This window comes from Caenorhabditis briggsae (assembly GCF_000004555.2).
Source record: "Caenorhabditis briggsae complete genome, chrV, whole genome shotgun sequence".
In the NCBI taxonomy this organism is placed as follows: Eukaryota; Metazoa; Nematoda; class Chromadorea; order Rhabditida; family Rhabditidae; genus Caenorhabditis; species Caenorhabditis briggsae.
The window spans coordinates 14,343,873-14,356,827 of NC_013488.2; the positions used below are offsets into that span (position 1 = coordinate 14,343,873).

Sequence of the window (12,955 nt, forward strand, 5' to 3'; positions counted from 1 at the left end):
GTGAGCCTTTTTCCCGGTATTTTGTACCCCCGAATTGATGATTTTGTACCCCTAAATTGCTTTGTACCCCTTTGTACCCCCGAATTGTTGTACCCTCCGAATTATCTGCCTCGGATGTTGGTCAACTTTTAACTGTCGACCAAACTCTGACCATGACCAACCGGTTCCGCGACGTTTCGAAAGACGACGTTTCGAAAGTGTGACGTTTCGCAAGTGTGATGTTTCGCAAGTGTGACGTTTCGCAAGTACGGCAATTAATGCTTTGAAAGCTTCAAATATACAAAGCTCTGTTCGAAAAACCATTTAAATACTCAACAAGTTTTTGCTTTTTCTTTCATGCATAAAAGTGCAAAGCTGTTACTTTCGAAACGTCACACTTACGAAACGTCACACTTGCGAAACGTCACACTTGCGAAACATCACACTTGCGAAACGTCACACTTGCGAAACGTCACACTTTCGAAACGTCGTCTTTCAAAACGTCGCGGAGCCGACCAACCTTGCAGTCGTTTTCGGGCAAATTTCGACCAGAACGACCAGATCCGACCGAATACAAAACTGCTTTGAACTTCTCAACATAAGTTACAAGCCGACAGCCCAGCGGACAAAAGTGTTTAGAAAAGTGTTTTAAAAATTCAAAACAACTGTTGAAAAAAATGTCAAAAAGAACTAGGGGGCACCCGGAGTTGAACCGGGGACCTCTCGATCTGCAGTCGAATGCTCTGCCACTGAGCTATACCCCCACATGTGGACAGTTTGAAAAACGGCCATAAAACGGCCCGGCCGATGTCCACCAGCGCCTGCGTCTCACCTGTTGCGCCGCAGTAAGCATGGATCCTTCGTCGACCAGCCAGTCCGTACGCACCTAAAACGATTTCGAAATATATATACGAAGTTTCTAGTTTGCGGAAAATCACCTTTTGTAAGATTTTCCAATAGCAAAATGACATGATAATGGCTGGAATTATCAGCTGAATAATGAGTAAACTTGTTGTATAGATTAGTTTCGATAGCTCGTCGGATTGCCAGTTGAATTCACCACAGAACTGAGAGAATAGGGATTTTTGAATAGGATCTTGAACAAAAGCTTACATCTCCACAAAGAGTAACATTTTCGATAACCATAGTTTTCAAATTTTGTGAGTAGTAAAGTGGATAACTGGCCAGGAATGCTACGACCCAAGTGAATATCAGAAGCCACTGAAGATTACGATAAATCATTATCACTGTCATGATTGTCAACTCACCCTCGCATGCCTATCGGACCATGGTTCCCTCAATGGCGTCACTATACTTCTATATCGGTCAATTGCAATGTAGCACAAAGACCAGGATGAAATGAGCACTGGAAGATAAAACGGAAATTAAGTGTCAGTGTCTAGTTTCTTCAAAAAGTTCTCCCTTTTCTTGCGAAAAGTGTTTTTTCGGACTCGTCCAAAAAGAATGGATCCTTCCGATATGAAATGAGACAATTGAATTGTTCCAATTGACTAGATCCCCCAATACAACTTCCCTCTGTCCCTCTATTCGAAATTTCTCTTACCCGAAAATGCTTGACAAGCGGGAACCAATTTGCACATGAATATTCCGAACATCCATCGTTTCATAAACGCCAACACTGGAGTGATCGGTACGGCGGTGATGCATAGGAGCTGAAAATTCAGATAAAAGATATGAAATATAGAAAAAGTTTACCAAATCAGATACTGCCAAATTGATAAGAAATATGTTGGCAACTGATAACTTTTTTCTGAGCAGAATCGATGATATCAGAAGACCATTTCCAATTACTCCGGTAACAAAGATGAAGGTGTATAGAGAAGAGTAAGCGAGCTGAAATTTAAGATTAAAACCAAATAGATCTCAATTTCTATTTATTGCCTGGACCAATTTTTGGAGTCAAATTTGAAATAAGAAGCAATTTTTTTTGCATAAGTTCGAGTTTCTATCATTTGAGCCGTTTTTCTGGTAAAATGCCTCATAGAGAAAAACATAAATATTGAAAACTATTCGAACTTGAATGAAGCCAAAATCAAATAACGTATTACCTCTAATAGAAGCTCGCCTAAACCGTCACCTTTGAGCTCAATTATCTTGATTCCTGGGAAGATATTAAAACTGTTAACTAATAAAATGCTAGTGATATTATGACAAATAATTTGTCAGTTGACAGCCTTTTGATATCTTTCAAGAGAACCAAGATAATTAATTTCAAATTTGACGGCTTGGATGGACTTCTATTGTAGAAAATACGGTACTTTTTAATAAAAGTACCGCATTTTCAAGTCCAAAAATTAAAAAAAAACATTTGAAGATTTTCATCTAAATAGTATAAATGACAAGAAATCAGAATTTCAGTTTCCTAACTAACAATTTTATCAGTTCATGAATCAACTTCTTTTTTTTTTGAAACCTTGTGAAAAGAGCAACCAAAAACTATTTTTGTTTCTCCTTTTATGGAAAGTTTGTCAATTCAATTGAAGTTTTTGATCAACAAGCTTAAAAATATGCATTCGTTTTTTTTTCATTTAAATTTCAGAGTTCCTCGAAAAAAGAGGTTGAAAATCAAAATGACACAGCTTGGAAAACTTTGCAAAAGAGCTTGGAAAATGTGGGCGCCTATTACGGTAATTACGGTAGTTTGACATTTAATAACTTAAAAGTCTGAGTTAATTTACAAAGAAGGAATCTATAAAGTTGGAAAATCTATAAAGTTGACGAGATGAAAAAAAAACGTACCCGAACTTCGAGAAGTACCGTCCAATCATGAAACTGCTTAAGGATGGCATTGACATCGATACACGTGTGTTCCTCAATCACATCCATACTCTCTATCTCTTCGAAATTCTTTTTGATCCTAGAAAAATGAGAAAAGAAAGTGGGTGCCGTGATGTCTGAATCCTCTCTTGAATCTCTTCTCGAAAGGAGTGAGGGAGGAGTCGAAGATGATGATGGGGAGGAAGAAGAAGTAGAAGAGGGAACAAGGAGAAGGAGAAGGAATCTGTGGTGCGTGAGATTCGAACATTTGTTTTGTTTTCTTTACGGACAATCAAGATAGATACAGATACCGGGGTGTGAGGACAGGCCAGAGTTTAATTAGTTAGGAATCAATTGGGGGAATCCTAGAAAAGAGATTTGAAACAAAGATTCTTGAAAAATGAGTGGGTAGTGTTACACAGCAGTAACTTAATTAATAAAGGTAGAAAGTTCGAGAAGGTTTTTGTGATTACAGGATGGCGCTTATTTCTCCGGACTGATAAAACGGGCATATCTTCAGACAAAAGTATCTTGGAAGCATGAGAATTGTTAGAAGTATAATTTTACGTTTGATTCAAAGCTACTCGAATTTTCAAAGCTATTCCCCAAGCCTAGGTGTTGTTATGATTGTCCAAAAATGAAAGCCGCAGTGTTTCCTTATGATTTTCATGGGATGAAGCAACTTTAACAAGCGATAACTCAGCTCAAAGTTGATCAAATGATTTGAAACTTGGCCAGTTAACTGATGAATAATTTAAATTTTTATGCTCTGACTTTGAGCCCAGTACAACGCTTTATTCAAATTTTATGCTAGTACAAACTTGAGTCCAGGTTATTATGCGCCACCCTGTTTGATGTTTTTTCAACCACAGAGAAAGTTAAGCCTCACATGAAAGGGTACGATCGTGGTAGAATTAGGTTTCTGCAGGTTTCGTATTGCAAATATTCATTGGAGTTACCTACTTTTGAAAATACTGTTTCGCGATATTGATGAAAAAAGAGAAAACACAGATAATCGACTGATATGAGTTTTGGCTTTTTCTGATTGCTGATTTCTTTTCGATTTTCAATAAAGTAATCCTTAAAGATTTTGGATTCACCATCCACAAACAAACCCCAAAAACATGCTTTTCTGACAGATAAGCATCCGCTAAGTCCAGCTTGTTGAGATTTCCAGAAAATCTGACTACCGTTCCTCCTATCAATATCCGCTTCCAAAATAAAAACTCCAGAGGGAACACGAGAAAAAGTCTGTGATCTATTTCTTTCCCTATTTCTTCCGTTGCTCGAAATTCAATTCAAAGTCCTCTCAATTTACATACACAAAGTGACTCAAGAAGTGGAGAGAGAGGTCCCTTTTTTGTGGCAATTTCCAATTCAATTGTCTTTGAGCGTTTGAAATCGACCGCCCGCCGTGATACGCAATACTATGAATTGGGCGGTACGTTCCCATTAAACTGATTTTCGATTCTTGGAAGGAATTTATGAAAAAGATTGAACCGCCTATCTGTGAATTTTTCGAAAACGGAATTTGCAATTTCGACAGTTTATGGCACCAAAAAAACATGGCACGACTCAATAAAAATCGTCACGAACACATTAAAAAATGTTTTCACAATGCAACAAAATATTCAAAACACTCCGCATAAAAAAGAACAAAATGAGCATCATCCGAATGGAAATATTCACATTTTGATGCCATAGAAATAGATGGTCATAAACTATCGCTGCGGCTTTTTTCGGAGATGTTTACTCCGAGATTTTTCTGAATGATCTAGAACTAACAAATAAATGGGGGTCTAAATAAAAATAAAACTTTTAATAAATTTTCTGGAAACAGGAAAAAGTGTTTTTCAAAAATAGGAGAAGATTTAGAAAAGATCAGAGTATCAATCCAAATTTTTTGGATTCCGAGAAAAATTTAAATTCTATCCATGCAATGGTTTTGCAAAAATGCAGATTTGATTAGTGAGAGTGGAAGCTGTCTGGAGTTAAAAATTTTTGTGCAGGTTGATTAGAGGATCTTGAAAATGACGGATATTTGAAGGAGTAGGATAAAACTACAACTTTTTCAAAAATCAGGTCTAGATCAAAGTTGGTCGAACAGTCTAGAGTATTATCACAGATTTATCACAGATCATCCTTAGGAGTTTTTTGACTTTTTGAAATATTCCGGATAACAAAGAATTGGAAAAGAAGAAGAAGGTGATGAATGTGATCGAGTATGCCGTTGTCGCCTCCTTGAGAAAAGAAAAAGAACGAAATGGAAATGGAATAGACGGAGTAAGTTTGTATGGAGAAGAAATGGAGATAGGCGAATAAGAAGAAAAAGAAGGAGCAGAAGAAGAATGCTCGGATAGGTGGAAAATGGGTTATTTGGAGAAGGAGAAGAAGAAGCAGAAGCACAGGGACAGCAGATGATGATGATGATGATGATGAACCTCGTAGTGGAGAAGAAGAAGACGAAGAAGAAGAAGAGACAGGGCCAAAATAGTAGATGCTCCTCCACTCTCTCCTTCTGCTTTCCTTTTTTCTGCTCCTCCCCAAATTACGTTTCATGAAGCGATGAAGATGATGGTGATGATGATGATGGCCCCTGAGCACACACATTCATACATACACATACACAAAGTTGGTGATGGGATGATGAAGATGAGTGGGATGGATTGAGTTGGAAAAAAAATAGAGACCACTGGTGGAAACAAAACAAAAAACTTTTGGTCGATGAAAATTGGCTTTGGATGGGTGTGTTTTAGATGTGCCGAGCAGTCATAAAATGTGGGTGGGTACGAGAAGAGGAGGAGTTTTATGGTATTGGCAGAGTCAACTAAATTTCTCTGTTTAGTTTAGTTTAGTAGTCGTGCCGAATGAGTCTTTTACGATCATGGACTCTTTTTGAAGGGGTCTTACGGTAGCTTTCACTTTCGAAATTAGGTGGGTTTTCTTTTTCGAATTTCTTTTTCCATTTTATTGAACTAATCACAGTAAAGTGAAGAAGTCCTGCTAGAAATCAAACGTTAGAGAGCCTCTGAAATAAAATGACTTCAACCAAATGGAATGAGAAAATCTATCAGAGTCTGTAGGTTGCCAGCGCGATCTCGGTTGCAAAAATTTTAAAATATGAACCAGTTAAAATGGTTGGCGTCTGACAGAGTCTTAACAATATCCGGCAGGGTTTTGACTTCATACTTTGGGGCATAACTTGGGAAACATTGCGGCTTTTGAATTCTCAAGCGTCGCCGGCAACGTCTGGGCGAAGGTTGGTCAGACTCCGGATGAGACCGCTACTAAAGCGGGCCAAGCTCTGACGAACTTATGGCAAGGATCCGACCTAGTGGTATTTCAATTTTCAACTTCCGCCAATAATCTGACCATGGTCCGCTATACAACCGTTTTTGGGCAACTTCCGGCCAGAACCTGGCCAATACATATCCAACCAAAAACCGGATCTCTCTAAATTTCTGTCCAGAAGTTACAAGCCAACAGCCCAGTTAATGATAATAGGCATGTCGACAATCCTCTGGCCAGAACTTCCCCAGTTTCTGGGACAAGACCGCCCAGAAGTTGACTCTTTGATAAAACACCACCTGATCTTGCTCATTCGAAATTCACTTCATGATAAATATTTATTACAAGCGACCAAACCAAGTATAATTCATTATCCCATTAACCATTCACATTATTAATATCCTTGTACTCCGAGTACAATCCCTTGGCTGAATCTTCTTCCGCGTTTTTCTCAACTATCGGTGAGATGCTCCGAACAGATTGTCGTCGTGGTGGCTCCTAAAATATTTTTCTTATTTTCAAACTCTACAAGTAAACTCACCGGCGGCGTCTTTTTCCTCTGTGTTGAAACACTTATTCCGGAATCTTCGCCGAGCAACCAGAACGTTTCCATCACTCCTTTTCCTTTTATTATCACTTCTCCTCGGGATTCTGTTTTGAATCCTCCGACGACTTGAGTCAACATTCGGTTCGCTTCAGCAGTTACATGAATTTGTCCAGCTGGAATTTGCAGTCTTTTTATCACGAACTGGAAAATGTAAAATCTTACGTTTTCCATTGCTTTCCATTCGACTGGCAGTGTTCACTGCATCTCCAAAAAGACAGTATCTCGGCATTGTGAGACCTACAACACCAGCCACGACGGATCCTAGAATATTCTTATTTTGAATTCAAGAACTTCTCAAGACTTCCTACCACAATTGATTCCAATTCTTAAATTGATTCTTTCAGCAGGCAAGTGTTGTACTCGAAAATATTGTAGACTTGATAGGAATCCTAGAGCCATTCTTGCAATATGCCGGATATGTTCGTTTCCATTCCGATGAGGTAGTCCGGACACGCAAAGGTATCCATCACCAATTGTTTCAACCTGATATAGAAATTTGAAGAATTTTGGGGTAATGAGTTCTCTCACTTTATAAACATCATTTTGTTCAATAATTCCATCAAAAATTGTATACAAATCGTTAAGCAAGGTTACAACTTGAAGTGGGGTACACTTTCCAGCTAGCGTAGTAAACTGGACTACATCCGAAAAGAATATCGTAACTTGCTCAAATGTTTCTGGTTCCACAGCTTGACCAACTTTCAGCTTGTCGGCTACCATTCTGAAATTCAAAATATTAGGTGCACTTCACTTAATGATTGAACTTACTTTGGAAGCATCCTGTACAACAGAACGTCTGATTTCTTTTTCTCCTCTACCAACTCTTTTGTTCTGTCTGAAACTTCCTCCTCAAGAGTTGATGCATAAGTTTCCAGCATGTTGAATACGTGATCCATCAAATTTGATTTTCTTCCATCTCTCATTCCATTTAAATGACTTCGTACTTGTTCAATTGACGGTCTTTCTGATGGTCTTTCTGTCCAACAATCACGGATCAAATGGAGCAATGCAGGATTCACTTCAACAGTTTCACTTGTTTCCAGAGACGGTCTCATCGGATTGTGCCCTCCTTTTTTGACTTGATAAATGATTACATCCGGTTTTTCTTTTCGGTTTTCCAAGTCGAAGGCAGAAGATCTCGTGAGAATTTCGGAGCAGATGATTCCGAAACTATAAATATCTCCTTCGGAAGTCTTTTCTCCGCTTTCATTTCTCAAATGTTCTGGCGCTGTCCACAACAAATCTTCCTTCTTCGGATTCTCAAAAGTCCTAACTGATTTCAATCCATATCCAGATATCTTGACTTGCCATCGATCATCAATCAGACAACATCGTGATGTCAAGTGACCATGATACTTCAGGAATGAGTTGTGAATAAAAGATAATCCATTAGAAATATCTCGAATCAAAGAGAACATGAAAAAGCTGTCCATTTGCATCGAACTTTTACTAATAACATCAGAAAGTGATCCTCTTGAGCAGAACCTCCAGAGTGATAACAGTTGTGGTCCATCCAGACAAAGTCCAATGAACTTGTTGAGGTTGTCATTGTCAAAGTTTCTCATTTGTCGGAATTCAGATTTCTCATTTGTGTCAAAAAGAAGAATCAAATCGTGTTTCATAGCAGCAACGATTTCCTGTTTGTGGTAGTAGAAAATGAAATTTGTAGTTTCGGAACGACTTTCAATTGTGATCTTTGTAGATGTAGATGGTCCACTTGCAAATGAATGCATGCTCGCTTCAGCTTTCGATTTCGATTGAATTTGTTGAAGTTCAATGAACGGAACTTGCCAGAGAAGATCCTGACGTTCCGTTTCTCTCTTTTTCATGCTGGAAGAAAACCTTCCTAGATTAAATGTCATACCATCCAAAACTCACTGAATCGTATAAAGAAGCCCCGTACATCCAGCCAATAAAGCAGCAATAACAATCAAGGCTGCAATGATTGTATAAATAAGATAGTCTTTCACAAAATCTGGTGGACATTCGGTTCCAGTGAATCCACATATCGGTCGGGATAACGGTTTGACTCCGCCCTTCCAGAGCACAGATTCGCTACTGTAGTAAGGAGTGTAATTCTAAAAATTATTTTTAAAAGGAAACATGAATTAATGCATACCACTCTAGAACCATTTACCAAAAGTCCGGCAGCAATATAAGGTAACAGAGAGGAATTCATCGCGAACATGAAAACTTGAGCAATCCGACTGCCAGTTTCATCAAGCGACACAGAACTTCCACCTACTCCTTGGAACGTCATTGCAATGTTACTCAGAATCAGTGATCCATTCTTCAAGTTTGTCGTTGTTGGATCCATTGCCAGAGACTTGTTCAAAGCAACTGCGTAGGCGTAAAAAGCATCGAATAGTTGACCAGCGTACGTAGCAGTCTGAAGTTGATTTTCAGAGATTCTTTGACTTAAAAAAAAGACTCACAACTTTATACGTAGCGTTAGCACAATCTTGTACACAATTGAATGGCTGCTCCGACATTCTGTTGATAACTTGGGTTGTGAAATTGGCATACTGCGCTGTGATGATTGGTGGCTCTCCCATATTCTAAATTTTAAAATAACTACATAAGTTCAGTTTTCAACCGATTCACTTACATCACAAATGTACAAAACCTTTCCATATGCTTCTCGAATTTGTTCGTTCGTGAGTCCAGTCACAAAATTTCCATCACTATCGTCCCAAGAGTAATGAACACCTCCATTCGATTCATCGACGTCTTTAAGAAAATTTATTCTACAGAGACATTGTTTTCAAACTCACAAAATCCTCTGGACTGTGGTTCTGCAAATATGTAGATGTACTCATCAGTGGACATTCCAGCCAGTACTGTAGCAGCGACAAACGCTTTCTTGAATCCTTTGCTTCCAGCGAAACAAGTCACAACAACTGAAATTGGAATTATAATTTTTTTTATCTGGAGTAGCATCCACTTCTTCCTCTCTTGGAAACTTCCTTCAATGCCTTTTTCAAAGATTCCATTGTAACTGTTTGAATCTGATACATATATGCCAAAGTGACATCCACATTCTCCACGGACATCTTCTCCATGTCATCTTTCATTGAAGCACATTTTTCTTCATCTCCGTCGTTCGAGTAAATGAAAACAAACTCTTCCCAATCAAATCTCTGTAGAACATCTCGAACAGCAACTGCCATACTAAACAGAAAAACATTGAAAATCTTCAAAGGAGCCTTAATGATTCACCTGTGAGTATCCAAGGATACTGTCACTGTGGTTGGGTATCGACTGAAGTTTCCAATGTCCGCTGTCGTAGTCAGTCCCCATTCAAAGACTGGAACATTATAATAGGCAGCAAGAGAAGCCGTGGAGACTCCAGCACGATTACAAGTTGGTCCAATTATCACATCAACGTCATCTTGATTGATTAGTTCTACAGTTTTGCCAGCAGACAGACTCTCCGAGCATTCATCAAACTTTACAGTGAAGCTAAAAGAAATACTCGATAGCTTTTAGAAATAAGCTTGAAGATATTTACTTGAAATCATACTGGTCCAACAAATGTTCGGCTCTAATCCGATCTCTAGCTACTAGAACCGCCGAAGCTGAAGTTCGATATCCTATTGATCTCATTACTGAAGGAGCATCCTTTGAGAAGAGCAACCCAACTTTTATGGATTTTGTGAACTGTCCAAAAACAATCGATGGTAAAAGAAAAAGTAATAGAATCATTGTAAAAGAAAATGAATGACAACTAAAACTTGAGGGTGGTGAATGGATGAAACCTCTCAATATTTTAATAATGATTGAGTTCTTCTTTGGTCCCCTTGAGAAGGGATTAGGCGGCAAATATCAAGCTTTATCAGACATCTTTGGAACAAATACAAAATATTTAGTCATAAAAACAATGGAGATTCATCATCAGAATATTTGATGGTCATGAAAACAATCATTGGGTTTCCTGGTTCGATTCGAAGCGTCGTTTATTAGAAAAGTCATTATATTTGACAAGCATTATTAAATAAAACAGAAATTCGCAACAAAAGAAATATCATTGAGCTCTCAATGTTCTAAATTTGAACTGATCGTTTTGGTGGATGCACATGTAGAGAAGACCATTAGAAGTCAAGTTCTGATTGAGTCCCACGGATCCGATGTTTTCGACGTAGCACCCAACGATTTCAGAGACTCCATAGTTGGCACACCGACGAATGAAGTTTCCCTCATTCCATGTTTCTCCTGGAAAATAGGAAACGGATATGAACATGGTAGAGGGCCACCGTAACCGCCAGCTTTGAGCCGATATATCTCGGTTCAGTTAAAAGATCAAAAGATCGTCAGCTGATAAAATGTTACTGATATTATGTTGAGCATTTTATTAGTTGACTACTTTTCAATATCTTTCCCAGAAAACGAGATGAACTGACTCAACGTTGGCGGTTGATGGTAGGTCACAATATTTGCACTAACCAATTTTCTTAATCTCTCCAGTGTTGGTTTCACAATCAAATTTTTTTGCAGTTTGAAGAGCAACATTTCCATTAACCATGACACATTCCATTGCATATCCAGCTGGAACTCTTCTAGCTTCTCCCAATGGAATTTCAGTTCCTTCCTTCGTGAAACAACTTTTCAGACTAACTTTTCCATATGGCTCACATGCTAGTTTGAATGAATCCTCGACCCATTCTTCTCCAACTTTATAAGTTCCTCTACATTTTCCAGTTTGTCCAGGTGTCGATTTCAATGTTACATTGCCAGACGTGCACTCGAATACCTTATCTCCCTCTTCCATTTTCGCACCAATCGGAATCTGTTCAAAGCAATTATGCAATTAAGTGAATCGGGGTCAAACCTACCTCCACACCGGCTGGAGTGATGCAAGAAACAACTTCAAGAGTGGAGGTCAAGTTTTTGAAAGTGACGCATTTCATTCGGAATGATCCTTGGGAGATCTAAAGAAAAGATGAAAATCCATGTGTTGGTTGTTCATAACTTACAAAGGTAGTCTCATTTGTGTATTGTTTCCCCTCGTGAGCACACATGGCATATACGGCTGGTGGCTGAAATTTGCAACTTATTTATGGTTTTCGAGTTTCTTCATGCAGAACCATTATTTTCCAGACACAACCCATTCAATTCATTCCAACTGAGTAGTGCAAACAAAAACTTTATTCAATTTTCATATTGCAAACTTAAAAAGAACATTCAGAGAACAATGAAAAACTAGTTTGCCTTGAGGCTGTAGGTTTTGAAGCTGTAGTTGGCTCCGTCCTTAGCGCAACTGTAGATCACATCTCCAAACGTCACGTTCTGGTTGACTCCGATGGTGCTTCCGACGTTGTCAGCCTATAGAGGTAGACTGTATTTTAATCTGAATATTCAAACTCACAAAGCATCCGATGATTTTGCCCTGTCCATAATCTCCACACTTTCTCACAAAATTTCCTTCGACGTATTCCTGTCCATTCTTCTTCATGGATCCGTCTTTAGCCTTGCATTCATAAGATTTCGGATCATTGGCAGCTTGCATGGTGATAGTTCCATTGGCGTGTTGCTCACACTTTACATCGAATCCTCCGATCTTTCCAGTCTCTCCAGCATTGATGACACTTCCGTCTTGTCCAACGCAAGCGATGAACTTGACGACTCCTCCATCTCCACAACGGAATTTGAACGACTTCTCTTGCCATTCCTCACCTAGAATTTTCAATTTTTAGCAGTCCGATAGAACTAGATTTTTTGATTGGCTCTAAGAAATTCAAGAGAATTATGTCAAGTCGTTCACATTCACAACGGACAACTGATTCCAACAAGAGTGCGTAATCGGTGGAGATTTCAAAAATTGGAAAAACGGAATCATAGGAAGCAGTAAGCAGGAATCAGTGCAACTCTAACTATCCAGAAGGATCTGGGCGATAAAGACTTTGATATATAAATATTTTCAAATTCCCATTCAACCCCAAACTAGCCATTCTGCTGTCCTCCTGGACATGCAGCCATACGTCCTTTGGATTCCTTCAACGAGACTTGACCACTTTCGGACTTGACACATTCATGAATTTTATCTCCATGCTCTTTCTTTTGTCCTGCATCAATTTCGGTACCATCTGGTGTGACGCAACCAATAATTTCAGTCTTCCACGATCCATTGTCCTCAGTCAAGCACTTGATTCTGAATGCGTTTTGGACAACCTGGAAAATAAAGTTTCAGGGGGTTTTTTCCAACCATAATCATACGATAATCTGATTGTTGTCCAAGTCTTGTCCGTCATACTTGCATTTGACCAGCCCATGCCGATAAGATTGCCACGGTTGATAACAGCAAGA

General features: G+C 38.8%; 4 protein-coding genes and 1 non-coding gene across 5 annotated transcripts in view; all 5 read right to left on the reverse strand.

The window, feature by feature from the left end:
• Cbr-npr-13 overlaps positions 1–2,826 on the reverse strand; it is a gene marked incomplete at both ends in the record, with an annotated part of 5,202 nt that extends 2,376 nt beyond the window's left edge. Inside the window, 7 exons of the mRNA XM_002637707.2 lie at positions 812–865; positions 918–1,046; positions 1,093–1,200; positions 1,248–1,345; positions 1,544–1,652; positions 1,696–1,833; positions 2,740–2,826. Of these exons, the coding sequence (XP_002637753.2) occupies positions 812–865; positions 918–1,046; positions 1,093–1,200; positions 1,248–1,345; positions 1,544–1,652; positions 1,696–1,833; positions 2,740–2,826 (723 nt within the window). The remainder of the gene's footprint in view (positions 1–811; positions 866–917; positions 1,047–1,092; positions 1,201–1,247; positions 1,346–1,543; positions 1,653–1,695; positions 1,834–2,739) is intronic.
• CBG29063 lies at positions 672–743 on the reverse strand. The gene has a single exon. It is a non-coding gene (tRNA).
• Positions 2,827–6,423: 3,597 nt separating the features above from the next.
• On the reverse strand, positions 6,424–10,357 carry Cbr-gcy-14 (the record flags this gene model as incomplete). The annotated part of the gene is made up of 13 exons (XM_045238096.1): positions 6,424–6,543; positions 6,587–6,765; positions 6,815–6,913; positions 6,961–7,373; positions 7,421–8,482; positions 8,531–8,730; positions 8,772–9,041; positions 9,088–9,210; positions 9,261–9,382; positions 9,427–9,552; positions 9,597–9,823; positions 9,872–10,114; positions 10,164–10,357. The coding sequence occupies 13 exons, from the start codon at positions 10,355–10,357 to the stop codon at positions 6,424–6,426; spliced, it is 3,378 nt and encodes a 1,125-aa protein (XP_045092703.1).
• A 319-nt stretch (positions 10,358–10,676) lies between these two features.
• On the reverse strand, positions 10,677–11,670 carry CBG04538 (the record flags this gene model as incomplete). The annotated part of the gene is made up of 4 exons (XM_002637709.1): positions 10,677–10,864; positions 11,096–11,438; positions 11,485–11,580; positions 11,626–11,670. 4 exons carry the CDS (start codon positions 11,668–11,670, stop codon positions 10,677–10,679), a joined length of 672 nt encoding a protein of 223 aa, XP_002637755.1.
• A 181-nt stretch (positions 11,671–11,851) lies between these two features.
• On the reverse strand, positions 11,852–12,921 carry CBG04539 (the record flags this gene model as incomplete). Its single annotated transcript, XM_045238097.1, has 4 exons — positions 11,852–11,974; positions 12,018–12,325; positions 12,598–12,800; positions 12,866–12,921. The coding sequence occupies 4 exons, from the start codon at positions 12,919–12,921 to the stop codon at positions 11,852–11,854; spliced, it is 690 nt and encodes a 229-aa protein (XP_045092704.1).
• Positions 12,922–12,955: the final 34 nt, after the last annotated feature.